Raw genomic sequence first — 27,237 nt, 5'->3', positions numbered from 1 at the left:
GGTACCATTGAATGAATGGGGCTAAGCTAAATGCTATCGAAGCGTCGCAGCGCGCTCCAGCGCTTACGTGCACGCACACAGATGATAGAGGGATGTATCAACAATTCTTAGTTAAGGTAATAACATATTTTAATATTAAAAATGAGTAGACTATTCCTTTAATGTCAGAATTTTCTTTTTTTTTCATTGAAATTCCGTTAAAGTCACAATAAAATTAAAACCTTTTTTTTTGGACTATTGTGGTATTTTTTATTTTTTGTGCCTTCATAATCTTTAATTAAAAACACAAATCTCCTTCCCTCCTCGAAACGATCTCTCATTACTTCCGGTCACGAGGAACGGCAGGAGGGCGGGCCCGGGATAAGATCGCAGCGATTAACAAATACCAACATGACCCAACTTCCAACGATCCAATCAATTCTCGACGGACAAATTAGAGTCCCGTCATAATTTTTTTCTCATTTCAGAAGCCGTTTTACTTGGATATACATTAAAACGGGTAAAATAGGACAATCGCTACTTCAGTTTCATTGTGACTTTACGTTTAAAATCATTTAATAATTCATTCATTTATGAATTTATTGACTTTCTCTTAAATAGCATCAACTCACAGTCTAAGTGAGAATCTAACCTTCCAGTTTAACCTTTGGAGCTCCTTAGATGTTTGAAATTAGCATCACTATAACCTTGCTATTGGGAACCCACTGGGCTTGATTACAAACGTGCTTCGAATAATCTTAATACATCAAAACACATCCTTGTAAAATATAACTTACCATCTCGACCACTAGCGGCCACCAGCGAATCAGAGCCGTCGAATCGCACACTGCCGATCTGAGAGAGCTCTGAATCCGCCCAATACAACCGCTGGTTGTAATAATCAATGGCAAGTCCTGTAAAGACAGAGAAGATTACCATCAAAAAAAAAAAAAAAAAAAAATGCTGGGTTGTGCGAAATAATGGTTAGGTAAAATATGGACCTGAAACTTAAATTAACTTAGAAAAAGGCCATATTTGACCAAACCATGGGATGAAACACACAGTTTATTAATATTTTTAAGTGTACATTACTGCCCCAGAGTCATGTTATAGTAGAAAATTAAAATCATATTATTATGGACAAAATAATCTATTTATATAGCTAACTAGCAATATACATGTAAATGAACTGCACACATTTACAGTCACATTAATAAAACGTCTGGGTTTAATTTATGCATGAAAAAATACATTCAATTATATTTCTATATCACCCGAAAACGAATACAGTATTTCTCTCTATGTATGCACAGTGTAGTTAATAAAACGAGAAAGATTTTTGCCCTGAAACAGAACAGATATTAAATAGGTTTTTGTATATTGCACTGAGAGCTGAAATGATCTTGGGAGTTCTTGGTGAGATACTTTTTCTGCCTTGCATTTCAAGTAACGGTGACAGACATTTTATAAGTGGTCCTTTTATAGCATAACATATGGCAGATTTCTCCTGTGAACATTTCTGAGGGACGCTTTTAAGCCTGAGAACATTTAATAAAAACAGTGTGAGGATGATTGACACCCTGGAACCTCACCCGTCGGCCTTCGCAAGTTTTTCTCCAGCAAGACGCGACGCAAGGAACCGTCCATGGCAGACTCTTCAATGTGAGACTTGTCACCAATAACAGTCCAATACATCATTCTATGAAAAAATATATTAAATGCATAAATTGACTACAACTTGAGACAAACGGCTTTGCGTTTAATTTGGTTTTTACGGTACAAAAACAGTTAAGTCCAATTTATCTAGCAATTGACAATAGTTTTGATATCTTACCATATTAAGGTATTTAAAGGGGACATATCATGAAAATCAGACTTTTTGTTTAAGTGCTATAATTGGGTCCCCGGTGCTTCTATCAACCTAAAAAATGTGAAAAAGATCAACCCAGTAACTTAGTTTTGCTAAACCATTCTCTGCAAGCGTGTGAAAAAATAGATAAGTGAAATTTGGCTCCTCCTGTGATGTCAGAAGGGGATAATACCGCCTCTTAATCTACACTATCCAACCACAACACTGCCATTTAGTGCAGAGATCAGCTCATTTGCATTTTAAAGGACACACCCAAAATGGCAATTTTAACATGTTATAATAAATTATATAATGATATTTTGAGCTAAAACTTCACATATGTACTCTGGAGACAGAAAATATATTTTTACATCTTTATAAAGTCTTGTAAAATGTCCCCTTTAAACCGTAATATGTGTCTTTCCCAAACTCTGTTACCTCTGTTATAAAACCACATAAAAATAGAAAAAGCATTCTTATAAAAAGCATGTGACCTGCATAGAGTGACATTCCCATTTTCATTTTCTTTATTTACTTAAAACGTATCCACAATTCTGGAATTGTATTTTGGATGTAAAAGGTGAGTCTGGGAAAACGGTACACTGGCAAAAAAAAGTATAAAAAAATGGTCCCTAGCTGTCACTGGGGTGTTCAAAAAGTACACTGTTGTTGTCGGAGGTACATACTGGTACCAGATGTAGACATATCTGTACCTAAATGGTACATATTAGCAGTGTTCGAATTGAGGCGGGGCTGGGAACAAAACTATAAATTATGTGGGTCCCCTGGTTTTTAAAAATTTTTAAATATTACATGATTTTAAAATTTGCATACTGTGCTGCCACAAACCGATACTGTCCATTATTTGTCCCAATTTCACAATAAAATAATCCAACAGATTTCTGTCTGAAAAAAGCATAAACTCTCAAGTGCGTCTCAGGCTGATTTCTAGAGGAATTGTTAGATTTAGATTTAAGATTAACTCTTTCCCTGCCATTGACGAGTTATCTCATCAATTAAGTGAAAACACACTAAAAAAAGGTAAGTGGTTGCAATCAATTTGTTTAAGCTACATTAAAAAAAATTAAATAAAAAGTCAAAACAAAACAAACAACTTTTGTTTAAATAAATTTAATAAATTGAATGAATCATTTTTTCCCAGTGCATTTGCATAAAAAAAGTGTTCCTGATGAATTGTTATGTTAATCTGCAATACCGGGACTTAACTTATTAACTAAATTTATGAAACAACTTAAGCCAAAATGTTATTTACTACTTTTAAACTTTGTGTATGTTTTGATAATCGTTCTGAATCTGATCTCTAACAAAATTCCTTTACAAAAATGCAATTATTTCAGCTTTTTGCTAAAAAATAAAATATTTTTTAAAGAAAAATACTCATATTTAAGAGTTTATAAGCAGAGAAAAAATATAGATTGGATGAAACGTTTTTTCTTCCGGTGTTGTTTCTTTGTTTATTGTTTGTTTGTATCATTTGTATGTTTATATATTTTTAGAAGAAATTTTTGTGAAAATCACAAAATTGCTGGCGTGAATGAGTAAATTATTCTCAAACTATTATTTCACACTAATTTTGAGGGGTAAAAAATGATGATCCAATATTACATCTTACTTTGTGAAATCACGACGAACCTATAACGATCGGTGGGCTTAGCTAGGGGACCCCCCTTAATCTTTGACATAATTTGAACACTGCATATTAAAGATGCTTTTTCTTGATGAGCAAAACGACCCAAGAAAACAAGTCTAGTTTTTAGACCAAAAATATAACAAGCAAAAAATCTGACAATGGGGTAAGCAATTTTTTCTTGAATTTAGTGTTTAAGAAAAATGTTCGAGATTTTTTAGCTTAACCCATTGGCAGATTTTTTGCTTGTTTTATGCACAAAATCACTTAAATTTGATATTTTTGGTCTAAAAACTAGACTTAATTTCTTGGGTCGTTTTGCTTATCAAGAAAAAGCATCTTAATTTTAGAATTTTTTTATATTTTTACTGAAAACAAGACACAAATACTAAGAATTTTTTTCTTGAAAATCATTTTTTGCAGTGTACTGCCCCAGTGACAACTTTGGACCATTTTGTCTAGCAGGGTAGTCATGCTAGATTGAGTTGGTTGATCACCTTGGACCAGCAACAAACCAGCTACCCTGTCTTCATCCACTTTAAACTAGATTGATTTGATTTATCCCGTACCACTTACCCGCGTACAGGATTAACAGTGATAGCAAAAGGTTCCCCGTCGATGTCGGTGATGAGCCTGGTGCAGTTTGGGCCGCCCAGTTGTCCCACGTTAATGGAATATCGTAGTCGTCTCCAGTGTGCCGTGTAGTAGCTAAACCAATGCATTCTGGAGTGATCGGTCCAGTAAAGGTTCCCAGTTACCCAATCGGCAGAGATGTCTCTTGGTCTCCTAAAGTCTGGACACTGCAAACACAAAACATGTAAAAAAAAGACCCACACTGGAGACCCACACCATATTTTGCATGTCTTCCTTTGACTGACTTACTATGACTCCACTGATAGATGAGATGGGACTTCTCTCCTGCAGGTCTCTATAAAACATTCCTCCAGGATTAAACTGCGTGGCCCACAAAAACTTGTGAAAGTGAAACATTGCGCCCATTCCGATGATGCGGGCGCTGTCCGAGATACGAACGAGTTGCGTGTGTCTGTGAGTTTGGTTATACGGATACACGAAACTCCGGATTTCCGTGTCGTTGGCCACATAGAGGACCTGATCTTCTGGTCCTGACCGCATAGACAGAAAACAACATTTAGACAAAACAAAACAAATAAGCATTTTTTTGAATGGTAAAAATATACCTTTTGTGATACATTCTCCGTTAATTTCTTTGAAGTTTCGGTCACAGGTGCACTTGTATGACCCTTTCGTATTGGTGCAGTACTGCGAACACGTTCCGAACCGCAAACACTCGTTGACTTCTGAGGAGAGAGGAACACATCTGTCCGTCAGGCACTAGCGCTCACAAGTGACATTTTTAACAACGCTGTAGGGATGACGTTTGTTTAGGCTGTTGGGGATTACGGAGGACTTTTCTTTATCTGCGCTCCGTGCCTGCTGATTCCCGGGGTTCTAGTTTGTGTCAGAAAGATGACCCTGAAGCGACCGCTGGCATATGACTGACGGCTTAAAGATTGAGATGAACTGAATACAAAGAGACCTTGGCATTCGGCTGTCTATTCGATGATAGACTGGCAGAAATATGCACTGAGGCAAAACCCACACAATATTTGAACATATAAACAAGACTTTAATGCAAACACATCTAATGCAATAATAGTTAAGGAATGTGTAAGGAAACAAAGTTTATGAGGGGTTTTCAAACTTTTTGTTAATCCCTTTGACATAGATTATTTACTTGAGGCCCCCCTAAGATTTTAAGTAAATAGTTAAAGCATTTAATAGCACATTTGCAAGTTCAAAAACATTAATTTATGTATTTTACTAGTTTTTTTATCAGTAGTATTTTACAAAGGTATTGTTATTATTACCTGTTATTATCGTACCTTCATCTGGTAATTTTCTTTTTTTGATTGGAAAATCAAATTAACATATATTTGTTATTTTACTTTAACAAAAAAAAACTACTTGTTTTTAAACACTGCAAAAAAAAATTCTTAGTATTTTTGTCTTGTTTTCAGTAAAAATATCAAAAAATTCTTAAATTGAGATGTAATTTCTTAATGAGCAAAACGACCAAGGAAAATAAGTCTAGTTTTTAGACAAAAAAATATAAAATGTAAGCAAATTTGTGCTTAAAACAAGCAAAAAATCTGCCAAATGGAATAAGAAAACATTTTCTTGAATAAGTGTTTATAAAAAAAGTAAACTTATTTCAAGAAAATTTTTCTTATTCCATTGGCAGGTTTTTTACTTATTTTTTTTTTACTAATTTACTTAAAGTTTATATTTTTTGTCTAAAAACTAGACTTATTTTCCTAGGTCATTTTGCTCATCAACAAGATATATCTTAATTTAAGAATATTTAGATATTTTTACTGAAAAAGTAAGAAAGTCATTTTTTGCAGTGAAGTTTTATGTCAAACAAACAAGTCAAAATCTAAAACAGTAGGTTGAATTTACTTGAAAAATCAAGATGTTTTAACTTCATGATGCTTTTTTTACAGTGTGCATAAAACGTATCTGTCATTTTGCATGAACTCTCAGTTTTCTGATATATTGTAGTGTTGTGTAATAGTCACATGACAAGAAGATTAAAAAATTAAATATATTTTTATAAAATATATTTTTAGGGCAGTCAAAAGATTATCTTCTGTAACCCAGGGTTGGCAAACCCCTGGTGGTTCGTGGAGGAATTGCATAAAATGTAAATTAATAATAGAAAAAATCTAAATAAAACACTTTAGGGCTGTCAAATTAGAGCTGTTAAAAAGATTAATCACGATTAATCGCATACAAAATAAAAGTTTCTTTTTGCATAATATATGTTTGTGCACTGTGTGTAATTACTTTGTATATGTGTGTGTATATATATATATATATATATATATATATATATATATATATATATATATATATATATATATATATATATATATATATATATATATATATATATATTAGGGCTGTCAATAGATTAAAAAAATTAATCTAGATTAATCGCATGATTTCATGAGTTAACTGCGATTAATCGCAAATTAATCGCACATTTTTATCCATTCTAAATTTACCCTAATTTAACACTTTTCAGGTTTTTAATATTCTAATCATATATACATATATAGATGCTTTATGCAAATGTATGTTAACAACAGCCTGTTTACATTTTAACAGAATCACCAGCCATTGTTTTTGATATGAATTTTCTTTTCAGAAGATTTTTCTTTCTCCATTTTTGTTTGCTGCTGCATTATTTGTGACATGTGCTGGCAAGTTGAGTCGGAATTAGCAAATTTAAAAAAAATAGTTGTTCATATTTTGACATTCTCTATTAAAACATAGAACAATGCATGATTTGTTGAAATAACAAAATATGACAGAACTACACGTGTTTGAAGTTGAAAGAGTCAAATTACCACAAAAATTTCCACATCCATACATTATATTACCACATCAATACCTTAAAATCACTGGTAAAACTAATAGATTAAGCACACACAAAGCAAAAACATCATCAATGTATGTTCAACTTTTTTTCCTTTTGTTTGATTGACATTGAGACAGACTGCTTAAAATCTAAGTGATCTAACATAATGTTACACATCAGGTATTTTTACCCAACATTAACCAAACATTTACTTAAAACATAACAGATTATAGAGCCTACCTGCGTGAATTCTTATCAAAACAGATATTTGTAAAACTGTAATTTTGTGTAGATGTCTATATATCCGGGTCGCGCACTCGCGCGTCTGTGTGCATGCGCTTCAGATATCAGTCAGTCAGCTTGAGGGGATCGCTTTTGAGTCTTGTCGCTCTTAATAACTCTTTAACATTAATCAGGTACCGAACTTTATCTCTCTTAATGACTCTTTTAACATCAAGAAAGTCCTGCAGTCTATTTATAAGTCATGCATAAAAGCGAAACCAAAATGAATTGAGACGCATTTTTGTATTAGATTAAGCATTAGGAGGACGGTAACGTTACACCTCTCAGACGTATAAATAAAGATCATATCAGATGTCCAACGAGCATTTAGAGCATTGGATTTGGTAGACGATTTGCTTAATGTTCTTATTTCTATAAAAATCCTTTTACTTGTTTAGAGAGAGTCACATTTGTCTGCGTCTCTGTTCATTCAACTATGGGCTGGACCAAGGGTCAAACAGAAATTGCGTGTTGCGTTAATCTCCGTTAATAAAATTAGTGGCGTTAAAATGAATTTGCGTTAACGCGTTATTAACGCGTTAATTTTGACAGCCCTAATATATATATATATATATATATGCATGTTTGTATTTAAGAAACAGTTGTATGTGTATATTTATTTAGATTTTGATATATATTATACTATATATATATAAACACATACATAAATAAATAACACATAAATATTTCCCCCTTCATTTATACATGTATGTGTCTATTTATATATTTACAAAATAATTACACACAGTGCCCAAACATATATTATGCAAACAAAGACTTTTATTTTGTATGCAATTAATCATGATTAATCTTTTTAACAGTGATTTAAAAATTAATGAAACCCCTGATGGTTCGTGGAGGAATTATATAAAATGTAAATGATTAATACAAAAAAATCTAAATTAAACACTTTAGGGCTGTCAAATTATGGCTGTTAAAAAGATTAATCACGATTAATCGCATACAAAATAAAAGTTTATTTTTGCATAATATATGTTTGTAGACTGTGTTTAATTATTTTGTATATATATAAATAGACACACATGCATGTTTGTATTTAAGAAACAGTTGTATGTGTATATTTATATTTATTTAGATTTTGATCTATTTTATATTATATATAAATAAATAAAAAACACATAAATAATTTCCCCCTAAATTTGTACATGTATGTGTGTATTTATATATACATAATAATACACACACAAATATATTATGCAATCAAAAACTTTTATTTTATATGCAATTAATCATGATTAATCTTTTTAACAGTGATTTAAAAATTTGCGAACCCCTGGTGGTTCATGGAGGAATTGCATAAAATGTAAATGAATAATACTAAAATAAAAAATCTAAATAAAACACTTTAGGGCTTTCAAATTAGGGCTGTTAAAAAGATGAGTCACGATTAATCGCATACAAAATAAAAGTTTCTTTTTGCATAATATATGTTTGTGGACTGTGTGTAATTATTGTGTGTATATATATATATATATATATATATATATATATATATATATATATATATATATATATATATATATATATATATATATATATATATATATATATATATATATATATATATATATATATATATATATATATATATATAGACACACATGCATGTTTGTATTTAAGAAACAGTTGTATGTGTATATTTATATTTATTTAGATTTTGATCTATTTTATATAAATAAATAAAATACACATAAATAATTTTCCCTAAATTTATACATGTATGTGTGTATTTATATATACATAATAATACACACACAAATATATTATGCAATTAAAAACTTTTATTTTGTATGCAATTACTCATGATTAATCTTTTTAACAGTGATTTAAAAGTGTTTTATTTAGATTTTTTATTTTAGTATTATTCGTTTACATTTTATGCAATTCCTCTACGAACCACCAGGGGTTCGGGAACCCAAATTTGAGAAACCCTGGGTTACAGCAGATAATAAAACGATAGATTTAGGATTTAAAATGAAAGTATCTGGACACTTTGTGGTTGTCACACATTAGTAGATGTCCATATGTATTGCGATGAACTACCTGTGGTTACTCTGTTATAAAACCTGTGTTAAATTAAGGGGAACTGACTTCATACATCCTTCAGGATTAGTTGGTTGTATTTAATAGCTTTGAAAGCTCAAGTTTTGACAGTCTGGACAGCATTTGCTTGCAGATGCAACACCTAATGCATTTTTTATTTCATACATTTATTATTTCATACTGTATACCTGCACTAGCCGAAGACTAGCGAGTGAAAAATGTCTTACTGTATAAATGTTTCATAGATCATTAAATAAGTCTAGCACACACAAGGGAAATACCATATAGATCCTGTCAATCCCTTAAAATGCTCTCTATAGTTTTGTTTATTATCATGTCTAATGTTAATGTGTTTAATTGATTTTACTGTAAATTTGCATTTTCATGACTATACAATAAAAACATTTCTACAACCCACTGGATGGCATCAGTAATCCATTTGTTTGTTTGGCAGATCAAGTGAGGTACAGTAATAATGTACAGCGCAACACTATTATGTCTTAACCGCATGTAAAGACACTGGACAAAAAATGATGCGTGTCAAAATATTAGACCTGTCCATTACTCCTGCGGTGTAAATGTGGATACAGGGCCTTAGACATCAATATTTCTCGCACACATTATTCTCTACCTTCACACTGCCTGGTCTTCTGGTCCCTCTGAAAACCCTTTTTGCATTGACATATGGACGGCGTTTTCGTATGGTTGCAAAATGCGTCATCACCGCACAAGTCCGGCCGTTCTCGGCAAGTGCCTTCTGCAGAATCTGCGATCGAAAGCATGCACAAAACATAAGCAAATATCATAAGATACCAAGTGAGATTAATTCACACTTAAATAGGAACAATACAAAAAGCTTAGTTTATTAAGTAAAAAAAACAAAACACTTAACCTAAAGTAAAGCGTTCGTAAAAGTGCATTAAAAGTAAAAAGGAATTTTGAAAAACATGAATTGCAGGAAGTGGGGATCAAAAACTCACGAGATTTGCATTCGCGCTCGTCCGACCCACCATCTTCGCAATCGTCAAAAAGATCGCACTGCAGCTCGGCTGGGATGCATCGCTGGTTGGAACAGGAAAACTCGGATTTTCCACAAGGCTTGGACCTTCTGACCACATCCACTGGATTAGAAAGATAAGAAATTACATTTTTGCATGTAACAGATGCTTTCAATCACAGAATGCACTCAAGGTACATTTTACCATCGAACCCATGATATTTGTGATCAGTGTTGGGGGTAACGCATTAAAAGTAACGTGCGTTACGTAATAATATTACTTTTCTAAAGTAACGAGTAAAGTAACGCATTCGTTTTTAAATGTACAAATTAATATTTGAGGTTCTTTTTAAAAAAGTAATGCGAGTTACTTTTCAAATTAATTAATTCTATTACAAAAATACTAATAATGTACTAAATTAAACTGAACGTAGTCACATAGAATTACGCACTCAATGCGTGCGAACCTGAGCGGGCACAGTTTAAGTCAGAAACGGAGATGGCAGCCCAGAGCTTGACATTTTTTGCGCTGAAAATATGCAATTTCTTAAAGCAACACTAAAGAGTTTTTGCTCTTTGCTCCCCCTACAGGTTAGAAGCGGAATTGTCCATTACCACTGTCGTAAATACTGCAGCATAGCTGGCTCTGGTTGGATTTTAGGTCTACCGTAAAGCAAGTTTTTGTAGTTTTCACTCGAACTACAGGACCGTGATCCAATGGTTGTAAACATATTTAGTGCGGTTTTTGCCGATAGAGGGCTGCAAAGCGAATGTGAAAGTGCCGTTCACCCTGTTTCGAGTGGATCAACGACTGAAAGTTTTTTGGAAACGTTATTTTAAGGAAAAAAACTCTTTGGTGTTGCTTTAATGCAGAACTTCTCAGTCATAAAAAACACCTGCAAGGCCTAAAAGAGATCAAGCCCCAGCCAAGTATGAAAAGTAACACAAAAGTAACTTTAAAAGTAACGTAAGTATTACTTTCCATGAAAAGTAACTAAGTAATGCAATTAGTTCCTTTTTTTGGGGAGTAACTTACTATTGTAATCCATTACTTTCAAAAGTAACTTTCCCGAACACTGTTTGTGATGCTATCGCAATACCAATTGAGCTAAAGCAAAACAACAAAAAGAATAGAAATAATATAGAAATGTACTCACCACAGTCATCTTCGTCAGAATTGTCACCGCAATCGTTCGCCGCGTTGCAAATTTGTTCGGTCCGCAGACACACTCTGTCGTTCCTGCAGCGGAAAGGTCTGTTCGGAGGACACGGCAACTTTCCTGCGGGTCCAAACACACACATACAGCAATCACGACTTCATTTTACAGCACATCTGTGATTTTCTGTTGTTTGTGGCTTTCACTGTTTCATTTGCTGTGAGTTTGTGTTGATGCGTGTTGAAATAATACGAAAAAAATCCTCCAGACTTCATCAAGAACAACTTATGATACAAAGGTCAACTACACTGTATGTGTTTACTGTACATAGCAATGCAGAAAATCTACTCATTTTAAAGGGCACATCTTATGCAAAATCCACATAGATATAAATGTGTATTGGCAGTGTGTGAACACAAAAGCTCTACAATGAAAAAAATCCAACCTCTCCTTTTTTAAAGTTTTTTCTCTTGTTAATGTGATGTCACACAAACAAAGCCTCGCCTTTACAGAAAATCTTTTCTAAATGTGTAATGCTAATGTGGCTAAATATACTATTGTCCCAAACTGTATTTAAAGAAAACAGATATATTTTTAACCAAAAGCGCTCACTGTCTGTTGGTAAGGGAATGACGAGCTGTAGCTCATTTGCATTTAAAGGAACACACATAAAAGCTCGCACCCATATTAGGGCATTTTGGACATGCTATAACAAATGATCTGTGGGATATTTTGATATAATATGTGCCCTTTAATATAAACGCTGTGTCGGAAGGACATCAAAGATTTTTCACGAAAGCGATGTGCTGTTGAGTTATTGAAAGTAAATAACTTGTAACCCGTTCATTGATTTGCTTGATTTAAAGGTGCAGTGTTTAAATTTTAGCGGCATCTAGTGGTGAGGTTGCAAATTGCAACCAAGAGCTCAGTTCACTGCTCACCCCTTGCTTTTGAAACGCACAGAGAAGCTACGATAGCCGACACAGGACAAACAAGTCATTGTTGGAGACAACCTAATAAAGAAGTTTGCCCGTTAAGAGCTTCTGTAGAAACATGGCGGCACAAAATGGCGTCTTCCATGTAAGGGGACCCTCGGTGTATGTAGATAAAAACGTCTCATTCTAAAATAATAAAAACATAACGGTTCATTATGAAAGGTCTTTATATACCCCTGATAATGTAGTTTTGTATAATATTTTGCATTTCTGTCAAGAGATCCTTCTAAAAATTACACACTGCACCTTTAAAACTGATTGTATCTTTTTATCAAACATCAAGATCTAGCGTGTAGGTATCTTAACGAAAAACGTACCGCACATGTCCGCGTCTTCATCTGAATTGTCCCCACAGTCATCCTCGCCATCGCACACCCAGACCAGCAGCTTACACAGTGTATTGTTGCAAATAAACTCATCTGCACGGCACGCCGATAAACCTGCAAACAAAAATTTGTTATAGCATAAAGACATCTATCTATATATGTCGGTCATCTTGTGATAATTTTATGATGGATGCAACCTTGCATATTTCCACATTTTGCATCCACCTTTTCTTTTACATAACATTCATCACATACCGTATTTTCCGGACTATAAGTCACACTTTTTTCATAGTATGGTGGGTCCTGCGACTTATAGTCAGGTGCGACTTATATGTCAAAATTAATTCATACTGACTAACATGAACCAAAGGAAAACATTACTGTCTACAGCCTTGAGAGGGCACTATATGTTGCTCCTGTAACCTACCCCTGAAAAAAACTGTTAACTGAAACATTAACTTACAGACAACAAAGAAAGACTTAACAAACAAAATGTCCCCCAAAAGAATAATAATGTTCTAAATAAATGCGACTTATAGTCCAGTGCGACTTATATATGTTTTTTTTTCCGGTTCATGATGCATTTTTTGACTGATGTGACTTATACTCCGCAGCGACTTATAGTCCGGAAAATACGGTATTCATCAGGCTTAAGGTAAAATTTTTAAATAAATGAATTCATACTGTTACATATTATAAACTGCTATTTAATAAAAAATAGAAGAAATTTGTGCATTTGTATATATTTATATAGACCGTTTCAGCAGTAACAACATAAACAAGCGGATGTCGTGGTCCGCACGTAACTTCCGGTAAACTCCGCTAAGAATAAATAGCAACAAAGTTCTTTAAACGTAGTTTATTTATATAAAAAGCAAAAAAAAAAAACAACACATAGGAAACCAAAACATTTGTTATTTTCAACGAGGCATTTGTTCAAGAGATCAGTTTAGCAACTAGTAAGATCATTAAAAAAACGAAACCGGAAGTAAGGTTCGGATCCAGACGTCTATTCAACGTCTATCCATTCAGACACTTTTTAAAAAAAGCAAGAATGTTTTTCTGGAGAGGGACACTTTATATTTGTATTTCCTAAAAGTGATAAAAGATCCTATACACTTTGAAGAAATCTTTGGGGCCCATTTAGTCAAAGTTCGCACCTCAGGTTCAGTAAATAAAGCATTATAGAGACTGTTATAGCAAAAGCACAAGCAATAGCGAACAAAAATGACTGTCATCCAACGGATGAACCCAGATCAGTTTGTGTGGTTGCTTTTAAAGGCTTGAGTTTGGATCACAGCTCAAAAAGCTGTTTAATATAAAATAAGAGCTTAGCCTTCTGAAAATATAGCTGCTTTACTTGCCTGAAACCCTCTCTTTCTTTCTAGCAGGTGTTTGACAGAAATGGACATTAAAATCGCAACGCTTCCTTAAATAAAACATAATGATCATCGCTGACTGAAGGGTGAAAATGGACGCTGAAAATATTTCCCAAAATACCTCACTTTAAGTTTCTCAAAAGTTTGGAAGATGAAAAATTTGGAAAGTAAATATAATTTTTACATTCACATTTTAACTTGACCATTACTACATATCATATGTAAGGTAAGTGGAGACCAAAATAGTAAACAATAAATAAATAAATAAATAATCTTGTAGTCTCTAAGACCCTAAATAATACAAGAGTGTTAAAAACTTGAACTTTAAAACATTTATCTCAAGGTAGTCCAAAAACAGCATTTATGCATTGAATGTGTTGCTGTTTCATTAGCTCAGACGTTGTGTATTAGCATCACAAAGGTCAAAGGATCGATCCCCAGGATCTCATATATGAATGCACCGTAGGTCACATTGGATAAAAGCGTCTGCCAAATGCATAGTTTAATTACGACACAAGGGAACTTTTCCGATCTATCAGATCAAACCAAATCAACATCACCGCCACACGGCTTTATGGTGCGAGTGACTGGGAACTGATCAAAGGAGCCCGATTCGGCTAAAAACACATGGGAGTCAGTCACAACAGAAGAGAGAATTGCGCTCTCCAAATAAATCCAGACGAGATGCATCCACTGACTCGTGGCTGTCTATAAAAAAAAGGAAATGTGACTCGATGTCTTAAGATATTTGATTCAACCATACTGTAAGTAAAAATGAAAAATAAATAAATAACCCATTTCAAAAGAGAGCTTCATCTTTGATGCATACTCCTTCAAAGAGCCGCAGGTGTGCGACGGCTGTTGTCGTCTGCGCAAGGATATCAACAACGGCAATTTTTCAAAACACCAAAATTAGGCCTTTCATGTACTTGGTTGTCAGATATCAAGTGGCAACAGGGAACCTTTCATCCGCGCCAATTTTCACAAATATCGGGGAAATGACTGTTCTCGGGAGGTTGGGGATTTTTCCGTGAGGCAGGGTTGATCCGGCGCAATGTATTATTGAGATGAGGGAATGGGAATCGTGTTTCGTAAATCCCTGAAGTCTGTCATGGGTTGAGAGTGAAATTTAAAGGAATTGGCAAAAATACGTCAGCGGGTTGCTGGATGCTGAAAGCCGAATGTCTGTCACTTGTGTCGTGTGGCTTTTTTTGCATGTTTGGCTGATGTAACTGTTGCATTTGGTTTACATGTTGTTTGTACATTACCTGAATATAAGGCATAAATGACTCGAAATATAGTAAGGTCCAAAACATTAAAGCAAAAGGAGATAAATTATTCACAATACATTTTTATTTAAACTTTTCACTTAAATTAATAAACTTGCATTGTGCATTGTGTATCAGAAAGATCTCTTGACAGAAATGCAATATAATCTTCATAACTATATTATAAGTGGTGTATAAAGATCTGTATTGTTTTTATTACCGTTTTTATCTACATACACCACGGGTCTCCTTGTATAGAAGTCACCGTCATGTTTCTGCAATAGCCATAGATCGACAAACTGCTCTATAATGCACATTTCATCACTATGTTGTCTCAGACGATGACGTGTTTGTCCTGTGACGACTATTGTAGCTTTTCTATGCGTTTCGAAAGGGAGGGGTGAGCCATTGGTTGCAATTCACAATCTCACAGCTAGATGCCGCTATACAAAGTGCACCTTTAAATGCTGTCATTAAAAAGTCTGTTGTGAGGTTAAAAATATAAAATCATTAGATAAGTAAAAAATTAAAGCTACAATTATAATATTTTGCCTCTATATTGCCACCTCTGTTTAAAACATAAAATTGCAGGTTACTTTACGCACCACAGGCTGAAAAAAATTGGACGACGCGACGTCGCCTTCTTCCATTGTAATGAATTGAACCCAAAAAAATGTACGACCATGGTCGCCGCCATGTTACGTAAAAACGCCAGTTTGGAGCCAAGGCATGCGCAGAAGGAAACCAGAGGCGGAGCCACGGTATCAAACTTCCGCCCAAATGCTCGCGCGCCCAATTCAACCACAATGATCATAACAACACGCCACGTTTCTATAGCATCAAATTTCTAGCTGAAATGAAACTTAACAGAAAAATGAACAACTGAACATATACCAGCATGATAATAACTACCTTAAAGGACCAAAACCATCTTTTGGAAAATTTATTAGAAGTCTAAATATTTCAATACTTCCAGAAAAACGAGTTTTTTTGTGTTTGTTGCGGAAAAAAAGCCTTGATCTTGCAGCACGTTTTCTTAAAAAATGTGATAGAATATGCGGGATATTAATGCAATTTTATGCAATGAAATTGCGGTAACTTGCCAAAATTGTGAGCACTTGCAAAAACTGTGATTTTGCAGCTTTTCATTGATTGTTACGTCACATAATTACGTCACTTCCTAACATTCCCATGACAACAGGGGACATGGCTGCGCATGTGTGAAGTAAATGCAACTTTCTGCTAAGATTTATATGACTTTTTGATACAAAAATCTGAGGATTATAAAAATCATCCAAGCCCTGCATATTTTGCGTGCAGAAATCTGCAATTTATGCGGCCAAAGTGCGGCGTATTTAAAAAATGCGGCCCATGCATAAATACGCGGACTTTGGCTAATTATGCATTGAATCATGCGATCGCATAATCGCGTTTTCTGGAGGGACTGATTTTTTTTACTTAGAGCAGAGTCCCATTCAATTGCATGGAGAGGGCGAGGTTTATGACTTGTACTGCAGCCAGCCACCAGGGGGCGATCAAAGCGCCAAAGGCTTCCCTTTTCGAGACGTATGAGGCACACTCGTTTCGCACTTACTGTAGCTTTACATGGGTTGAAGTCTAATTATGTCACACTGGCATTACATTCAAAATCGTAATTGAGAGCTCGTTTTAAAAATCATTATTATATTTATTAGCATTATTATATTATATTCGCAACTTAATGTTGCAATTCACCAAAAAGTAGGGCGACAATTTTCAATAGATTTCTTCAGCCAATTCTCTTTAAATGTGTATAAATACGAAGCATTGTGATAATCGTGCATATATACGCAAAATTCTAATTATGCGTGCATATGATACACCACTCCTTTTCGTTCACATCTTTTTGTATCATTTTATTTTTTTGGTTTCTCAATTTTATGTGTTTTTACCATTGTCGCTTGGGTTTGGGGTTAGAGCCAGTTTTTGTTACATAAAATGACATCCCAGTGTTGCCAGATGCACGATAATTGTCGTATTTGTACCATAATTTTGACCTCTGTATGATTAATAATAAAAAAATCCCATAACGTACGATAATTTCCACATTTTGTGACACTTCAAATGGTCGTTGCAATCATAGGGCTTCTATACTTATTTATCTATCTGTTGATCCTACATCTACCATCATAATTATGAAACGAATGCAAATGCGTGTAACGCATGTCTTCTATCTCTTGGTTTTGGCTAGAAGGGATAAAGCTATGGCCTAAATCTTGCAAGATGTTGGGTTTAGGGTTAGGTTTGGGGTAGGATTAAGATAAAAACAGCATTCATTTGGCGAGATTTCGACAGTTGCTGTTTCCCTTCCTGCCACAACTCCATCTCTTCTTGTGTGTTGTGTTCTCGGCCAATCATCGTTAAGAATGACTCTCTTTTATCCAGGTACACTTAGTCATTTATCTACTAGGAAAATCTACAGGCTAACAAAAGTTGTTTGTCTAAATAAAAAAAAGCGGTATTCTGCACATTTGACTGACTCGTGTATGATCATTTTTGAGGTTCTGGTACGATTCTTGGACATTTCCAATCTGGCAACACCGTCCTAACTCAAACCCCAATTCTAACCCCAACTCCAAGCGACCATGGTTAAAAAAAACAATAAATAAAACGTCACGAAAAGATATAAGTGAACAGGAAGGACTGGCGTATTATATGCACGCAAAATTGGAATTTGGCGTATGTATTGCACGACTTTTCACACTGCGTGCTATTTATACACATTTCATGAGAATGGGTTGGATTTCTTATGTACTCTCGCTCAATAACTTGTTTATGCTTTTTAATGTGTGTTTAATATTTGTTTATTTATTTATTACCAAACAGAGTAACGAATTGGAGTTTATTTAATTGATTTGTGGTGTGTTTTTAATAAAATTCAACCAAACTGTTGCTCAAATTACGTGTTTATATCCATTATTGTTTAATCTATGTGCTTATTTACATTTGCGTTTTCAAACGTCTCTTACTGTATACCTTATCCTAAATCTGCCATACAATAAATGGCATAAGAGATTTTGCCTCGTACCCTGGTCACAGTTGTCCTCGTCGCTTTGGTCCAGGCAGTCAAAGACTCTGTCGCATCTCCAGCGGGCAGGAATGCAGTGCGCTCGATTACGACAAAGAAATTCATCTTCTTTACACTCCTGGATGCAGTCCACCTACACAAACCAAACACAAACATACGCATCAAACACAGACACACACATCAAACATGCATCAAACACACAGACCAAACACAGCATGCACCAAATGCACACATCAAACACACACACAATCTACTGTGTATAGACACAGTCTATCCCTAACACATTGGTGTCACTTTTTTTTAAAGTCCCTATTTGTATACATAAAAAAAATTACAGGACCCAACTCAGTATGCCACCTTGTATGTGAACAAAATTCCCAATGGCCTCTACCTTATTTCAATAACATTGCTGAATGATTGGTAAAATTAAGAGTCATGTCCCCTTTAGCAATAACCTTTAACCGTTTACTTCAACTGAAATTGCTTTTATATATATATATATATATATATATATATATATATATATATAATGCACGCTGTAAGAAATGCACCCCGGGCTCTCCGGGGACCTCTGGAAAGAGGTCTGTTCTAATGGTCCTTATTAGGACAGGCAAATCGAGTTGAACTATTGACACTGCATTATAAGTAAGGATGTAATTAAACCACAGTCCCTGAAGAGCAGACCGCAGCAGTGAAGAAAACAATAACAATGCAGAAAATTCTTGCGTCACACTTAAGACTGGATACGTGATTGCATCATGGCTTGTTATTTTGTTGTACCACCGATTCTCGCATTGCTATTCAGTAGCGTCTCTCTCTACCCCCCTGCAAAACATGTTTTTAGGTTGCATTTGATCGTGGTGAGAAACAGAGATAGGACGAGAATAGAGTAAGATGTAATGAATTTCTTTGTGCACCCGGCTGACCTCATCAGATCCGTCGGAGCAGTCGTTCTGGCCGTCACAGCGCTGGCTGGCAGACACGCAGCCCCCTCCGACGCAGACGTACTCGTTCAGACCGCAGGACGTCGGCCGAGCTAAATGCACAGTCACAAAACAATGACACATATTCACAAAATGTTTCTTGACACAAAAACACACATCGCCTAGATGCCTACCTGGCATCCGAAAGCAAACATTACTGTACGCACAATTAACTAACCGTATCAACTGTGTTGACATTAAAGGGTAACTAAACCCTTGGTCAGAGACTGACTCCACCAACTGGCAATATTTGAAAAATGCAAGAAAAGTGGGCAGACCCCAACGGAGATATAGGGGATGAACTAAGCTCGTACCAAGGGCGTGGGAAGCTTGAACCTGCTTTTGTTGGATTCTACCGCTTACATCGCGCGGTATCGCAACATCCAAAAGGAAAATTCAACTGCAGTAGCCACCGTTCAACCTGAAGCTGCATTCGTGAAATGTTTCGGCCACATAAATATTCATCTGAGGGTGAAATTCCCCGGGCTCGCATGGAAAAAGGAAAAAATGGGGTGAGGGACATTAGAGCGAGAGCGTTCTGAATGCATCTCAAAGGTTTTCGCGATAAAAATAATTAATGCAGCATTCGCTGGTGGGGGTGTCCTCAGGTACCCATACACGGCACACAGCGCTAAAATATTCAAGATGGGTTAGGGGATAGTTTAGGGGGGCAAATACAAACTAACAGAGAGACACTTTAAGTCTCAAGGGTTTAAAAGTTATTGCAAATGTTTAGGGTTGCGATTATTCTGCTTGGCTTCTTGCACAGGTTCAAAACCTGGAAAACGAATTGGTAATTTTATTAAAATTGTTGCTTTATAAAACTTTTTTATTGATATAGGATACAACCCAATTTTTGGTCATGTCATGTAAAACTAACATATTCAAACCTGCGTCTCTTGACTCTGAACACAGTGTTAAAAGCCAGGCCACATAAATTGCTGTATTTTAGATTTTGAAGCGCTCTGAAGGAGCACACAGATGGCAATCGATAACACAGACAATGTGAATTTTGAAGATCTTGAGTGAGTGGTTTTATTTTTTGGAGAAATGAAAAGATGTGAGAGGGTGAGATAAGAGGACAGCGTTTTGTCTTCGGTGTTACTCGCTCCATGTCGATGCTTGTCAACACAGCAGCTGCTTTGAGATGAAATAAGAAACGCTTCAAAACAAATACGACAGCAGGTGACATACTGTACATACTGTAAATATATTCTTTGTTATCAGTAGTAATGCTTGGGAAGGAAACACGAAACTAAACATGACACATCTGAGGACACTTTACAGCTATTTGTTATTTGGGTTTAAAGTTTGGTTGAAAAGAGGTATTGTCCAAGAAGCAATGCTTTCTAGGACTGAGGACACAGCGATTCGATTTGATGAAAGGTTTCTACTCTGTGACAAGTGATTATAGAGGTGTTAAGCTAGCTGTCGCAGTACCGCTTTGATCAGTTTGGGATCCCTCAGCATTATTTAAAGAGCCAAGCTGTCATGGCGGTGTTGGCAGGGCTGCAGTTGGCCTCGTCTTCTCCGGTCTTGCAGTCTTCTTGTCCGTCGCAAAGCCATTTGACAGAGATGCAGAGATGATTCATGCATTGAAACTGATCTTCAGAGCAGTGGCTCTCGCAGCCTCTCTGAAATCACACAATTTAATCACAATATCAGTATGTTTTTAAGTATAATGGGAATTATACCTAATCACAATATTGTGATATAAAAGTTACATAACAGGGATATTTAATCACAATAACAGCACATATTACAACAGGAATAATCTAGAACCACAAAAGTGGCATGTTATATAGCAAGAATAATATATAATCTCAAAACTGGCATGATATTTAACGTGAGTTACATGTGGTCTCGATATCCAACTGTTGTATGACTTGGATTATGTATAATCACGATATCGGCGCGTCACACAACAGGATCAATATTTAATAACAATATCAGCATGTTTTATAACAAGAATAAAAATATAATCTCAATATTGGCACGATACACTCATCTAAAGGATTATTAGGAACACCATACTAATACTGTGTTTGACCCCCTTTCACCTTCAGAACTGCCTTAAATCTACGTGGCATTGATCTAACAAGGTGCTGAAAGCATTCTTTAGAAATGTTGGCCCATATTGATAGAATAGCGTCTTGCAGTTGATGGAGATTTGTGGAATGCAAAAATGCTCTATTGGGTTGAGATCTGGTGATAGTGAGGGCCATTTTAGTACAGTGAACTCATGTTCAAGAAAGCAATTCGAAATAATTCGAGCTTTGTGACATGGTGCATTATCCTGCTGGAAGTAGCCATCAGAGGATGGTGGTCATAAAGGGATGGACATGGTCAGAAATAATGCTCAGGTAGGCCGTGGCATTTAAACAATGCCCAATTGGCACTAAAGGGCCTAAAGTGTGCCAAGAAAACATCCACCACACCATTACACCACCACCAGCAGCCTGCACAGTAGCATGATGGATCCATGTTCTCATTCTCAGAATTCTGCCAAATTCTGACTCTACCATCTGAATGTCTCAACAGAAATCGAGACTCATCACACCAGGCAACATTTTTCTAGTCTTCAACTGTTAAATTTTGTAGTTTGTGCATATTGTAGCCTCTTTTTCCTATTTGTAGTGGAGATGAGTGGTACCCGGTGGGGTCTTCTGCTGTTGTAGCCCATTCGCCTCAAGGTTGTGCGTGTTGTGGCTTCACAAATGCTTTGCTGCATACCTCGGTTGTAACGAGTGGTTATTTAAGTCTAGGTTGCTCTTCTATTTGGCCGTTCTCCTCTGACCTCTAGCATCAACAAGGCACCCACAGGACTGCCGCATACTGGATGTTTTTCCCTTTTCACACCATTGTTTGTAAACCCTAGAAATGGTTGTGCGTGAAAATCCCAGTAACTTCGCAGATTGTGAAATACTCAGACCGGCCTGTCTGGCACCAACAACCATGCCACGCTCAAAATTGCTTAAATCACCTTTCTTTCCCATTCTGACATTCAGTTTGGAGTTCAGGAGATTGTCTTGACCAGGACCACACCCCTTAATGCATTGAAGCAACTGACATGTGATTGGTTGATTAGATAATTGCATTAATGAGAAATTGAACAGGTGTTCCTAATAATCCTTTAGGTGAGTGTATATAACAGGAATGATGTATGAACTCGATATCGGCATGTTGTATAACAGGAATAAAATATAATCTCAAAATTTGCATGATATATAACAGCAATTAATGTGTAACCTCGATATCAGGATGCTGTATAACATGAATAAAATATAATGTCAATATTGGCATGATATATAACGGGAAATATCTGTAATCTCAATATCAGTTTTATAACTTAAATTATGTATTATCACAATACCGGCACATCGTTCATCAGGAATATCAGCAATATCAGCATGTTATATAACAGGGATAAAATATAATCTAAATATTGACATGATATATAACAGGAATGATGTATAATCTCGATATCGGCTTGTTATATAACTGGAATAAAATATAATCTAGATACTGGCATGGTATATAACATGAATGATGTATAATCTTGATATTGGCATGTTGTATATATAACCTCGAAATTGACATGGTATATAACAGAAATAATGTATGACCTCGATATCAGCATGTTGTCTAACTTGAATTAAGTATAATCTCGATATCTGCATGTTGTATAACTGTAATCAAATATAATCTCAATATTTGCATGATATACACATATAATTATGTATAATCTCGATATTGGCATGATGTATGACTGGAATCAAATATAATCTCGAAATTTGCATGATATATAACATGAATTATGTATAGCCTCGATATCTGTGTGTTGTATAACTTGAGTTAAGTATAATCTCGATATCGGCATGTTGTACAACTGGAATAAAATATAATCTTGTTATTGGCATGTTTTTACTATTTAATATCAATATCAGCATGTTATTTATACATTATATATTTATTGTATACAGGTTTGTAACAACATGAGAGTGAGTAAATGATGATAGAATTTTCATTTTCGGGCGAACCATCTCTTTAAATCACACTATTGACGATCACTATTAATCAGGTTATATCATGATAAAAGTTGGTCATTGATGGATCTGGTACTTGTTGCCGACTGAACGAACCTCGTCCGAGTTATCGGTGCAGTCGAAGTCGCCATCGCACCGAAAGCGGGATGAGATGCACTCTCCATTCGCGCACACAAAGTTTTTGGAGTTGCACGTAACGGGCTCTGTAAGAAGATCAAGAAAGAGACAAGGAATGATCTATTGGTGGTTTGGAAAGACACTTTGAAATTTCCATGGGTAACTATCAAACGACAGCTCGCCAGATAAGATGCAAATTGCAAAAAATATTACGAACGGATTTTAAGAGCAAAACAGAGAGGGAAAATAAATAAGTAGCAGCAAGTGACAATAAGACAAAAACTAAGAGAGTGAGAAGGAATAAATGAGGAAAGGATAAAAACTGTACAGACGAATAGACACAGAAGAAGATAAAGAATAGATGTAAGATAGAAATTGGTCTTCTGTGTCGGTCCCCTGCCTGTCACGCCTCTAACTCTATTATCAGTCTCTCTGCATCCGTCTCAACACCACACAGATTATCTGCCCCGACATCAAGACTCAGTGATCTAATGAGATCCCGTCTGTGATGTCCCCGTGCCTGGTCCCTAATAAGAAACCAGGAATGGAAACCTCTCTATTTGGATATTACACGTGTAGAGACGCATGTGTGCACCCACATCCCTCTGCGTATCAAACACACGGCAAGAGGGAACTGACTTTGAAATTAAAATGTATTTAAAAGTATGACCGCATACACAAATGAACAGGCAGACACTTGGATACCTAAAATGTAAACCATTATAAGTAAAAAGTAAACTTTATATACATTATTTCTATAGGAAAGGAGAGAAATGTTCGGGTTGCAACATGACTACAGCCATTAAAACCAAAGGGTTCACCATTCAGTGCTACGTTTCCTCTTCTAACTGTCAATCAAGGTCACAGGGCTGAAAAAAATTGCGTCTGCACTCCGGAGAATGGAAGCCGGCAACATTGTGAGAAGACAAGAAAAATACCTGTCTGCATTTCAGGAAAATTGAAATAATCACCACTTGTGCAACACATTCGCTCGCGCAAACTTTCGCAGCAATCAACAGACAGTTTCTCGCTCGCTTTCTCGGCAAAAAAGTGCGAGAAGTTGCATTTAGGCATGTTGAGAGCCGAGGGCATTAGGACCTCTTTGACTAGCGAAGACCTTGCGTAATGATCCGGCTATCAGGGCAAACGCAGGTGATAAACATGGAGATTAGAAACAAGGGAAAAGTCCTCAGTCGCACAAAACAGAAACAAATACTGACACCGCGTGAGACCCGATCGGGGGATTAAAAAAAGGCTGACGTGTACCGAATGTTGTCAACTTGTAAATCCTTCTCAGGAACAAACTTCTGTCTGCCAGGCACTGTGGAGCGTGAGATGAATTCATTTGTAGGTTTCGAATACCCTGTTTCCTCTGTATGGTTTGATTTGTGGAGATGGAGGAATATTTGAATGCTAAATGTATTTAAATGTCAAAGCCCTCAGGTGTCCACCAGATAGAGGAGGCGACAACATGACAGCAGATGCTATGTGTAATTGCCAGTTGACCTTGGTGAAATGTTTGGAATGAGACCTGATGGGACAAAACTACAATAAATGAAAACAAAACATGTTAAATGAAAAACTGAACTAAACTAAATAAAAAACTAAACTCAAAACAGAACAAAAACAAATAAAACAACACACAACTGTGTTTGGAATTTAGATGAAGAAATAAGTCCTTGATAAATTGAATGAAAACACAAAAAATAAATAAAACAACACACGACATTGCTTGGGATTCATCAGATGAAAGAATAAATCAAGTAATGAAGTAATAAATTAAATGCTTGATACACCACAAGAATTTGGATTTGTATCAAATAAACTAAGTAAAGAAACCAAACTAAATGAAAAACACACACAAAAAATAATCACAGAACAACCTAAAACACAAATCAAACAAACTCAAGTCAAACAAAACACAACTTTGAATGGGCTTTAAATGGAGGAATAAAAACAAAGCTTGATACACAATGAAACAAAACTAAAAGTAAAAACAAAACGAAAACACACACACACAAAATAATTTAAATTGCGCTTCAGAAGAAGGAATAAATCAAGTGCTTGATACACAACAAGACTAAACTAAATGAAAAGCAAATGAAACACTGAACACGAAACAAACAACACACAACACTGTTTGGGCTTCAAATGAAGGGATAAATCAAGTGTTTATTTCACAACAAGAATTTAATTGTGTATCAAATAAACTAAATAAAGAAACTAAACAAAACACAGAAAAACTTGTAACACAACTTGCATGGGTCTTAAATGGAGCAATAAATAAAGTGATTGATACACAATAAAACAAAACTAAAAGTAAATCAAAAACAAAACACGAAATTAAACGAAAACACACAAAACAATTTAAATCAGGTTTCGGATGAAGGAATAAATCAATAAAGTGGTTGATACACAACAAGACTAAATGAAAACAAAACACAGAGCACAAAACAAAAACACACAAAAAAACCTAACAACACAAGTTGGATTGACTTCAGATGAAGAAATAAATCAAGTAATAAATAATAAATAAAGTACTAAAGCAATAAATCAAGTGCTTGATACACAACAAGAATTGAATTGTGTATCAAATAAACGAAATAATAAAACTAACCTAAACACAAATCACAACTTTGCATGGGTCTTTGCTTATCTAATCTACACAGATGCAACAGTTATTTTTGCAAATCATAAGTTGTTACAAAAAAAAATCTTAACACATGAGATAAGGGAAATCATTGTGGTGAGCATTGTGGTGATAGTTTTTATTTATTGTGTGGCTGCGTTAAAAAATTCTCATGCAAATAACGAAGTATTTTCATAAGTTTGTTGTGTGTCTGTATTACGTTTATTTTATGTAAATAATAATTAAAATGTTTATGAACTTGATTTGTAAGTGTACTTTGGGGTTGGACTGCTTGCGTTTCTTGGCTTTCAGCGGTGAGGGTGGACACAGCGATGTCCTCTGCTGGCGTCAGGTCATGTGTAGAGGCAGATCCACCTCCCGTTACACGGCGTGCCCGATTTATGCTGGCAAGCTTGGGATTCCCCCGTCTCCTGACATCATTGTAGCGCTTGGCGCAACGATGGGGATGCCAGCTGATGAGACAATTGTGGCCTCTCACGCCTGTTTAACCGACGCTGATTTGGGCGGGTTTCCCCCATCCCCATACGAAACAACTTCTCTGTCTTTGACTGCTCTTACAAGAACGTGGGTCTCCTCGGCTGTAAACCGCTCCTGGCGTGCGCCTGGTAAATCCGTCATAATAATAGCAACCCGCCATGGAACTTGCGCCCTTGCGTTTAAAGGGAATGTTGGATAGCGTTCTGATTGGTTTATTTGACGTTACGCCCAAACCACACCTATGAATAATGAACCTACTTCAGACCAACCCCTTATTGATTTGCGCCCGGCGCAAGACTTATTTCTCCCGCCGGGAAAATAGCAACAGCGCCCAAGATCCGCCCACAAAGACACTTGCGCTTTGCGCTTCGCACTTGCATTTCAGATCGTTAAAATAGGGCCCAATGAAACAAAACGTCAAGTAAAACCAAAACTAAAACAAAACACAAAACGAAACAAAAACAAAAAAACACAAAACAATGTAAATTGGGCTTCAAATGAAGCAATA

General features: G+C 35.6%; 1 protein-coding gene across 1 annotated transcript in view; it reads right to left on the bottom strand.

Annotated features, from left to right (window-relative positions):
- Positions 1 to 27,237, bottom strand: part of lrp1ba (low density lipoprotein receptor-related protein 1Ba) — a 332,672-nt gene that overhangs the window by 24,527 nt on the left and 280,908 nt on the right. The window contains exons 68-80 of the mRNA XM_073862191.1: positions 23,582 to 23,688; positions 20,928 to 21,073; positions 19,383 to 19,494; positions 18,457 to 18,589; positions 12,734 to 12,856; positions 11,422 to 11,544; positions 10,248 to 10,388; positions 9,899 to 10,033; positions 4,676 to 4,795; positions 4,359 to 4,600; positions 4,053 to 4,276; positions 1,572 to 1,678; positions 777 to 893 (exon numbers count right to left, since the gene is read on the bottom strand). Of these exons, the coding sequence (XP_073718292.1) occupies positions 777 to 893; positions 1,572 to 1,678; positions 4,053 to 4,276; positions 4,359 to 4,600; positions 4,676 to 4,795; positions 9,899 to 10,033; positions 10,248 to 10,388; positions 11,422 to 11,544; positions 12,734 to 12,856; positions 18,457 to 18,589; positions 19,383 to 19,494; positions 20,928 to 21,073; positions 23,582 to 23,688 (1,830 nt within the window). The remainder of the gene's footprint in view (positions 1 to 776; positions 894 to 1,571; positions 1,679 to 4,052; positions 4,277 to 4,358; positions 4,601 to 4,675; positions 4,796 to 9,898; positions 10,034 to 10,247; positions 10,389 to 11,421; positions 11,545 to 12,733; positions 12,857 to 18,456; positions 18,590 to 19,382; positions 19,495 to 20,927; positions 21,074 to 23,581; positions 23,689 to 27,237) is intronic.

The sequence above is a fragment of the Misgurnus anguillicaudatus genome, chromosome 23 (genome assembly GCF_027580225.2).
Source record: "Misgurnus anguillicaudatus chromosome 23, ASM2758022v2, whole genome shotgun sequence".
Classification (NCBI taxonomy): Eukaryota; Metazoa; Chordata; class Actinopteri; order Cypriniformes; family Cobitidae; genus Misgurnus; species Misgurnus anguillicaudatus.
This window is presented reverse-complemented; position numbering and strand designations above follow the sequence as displayed.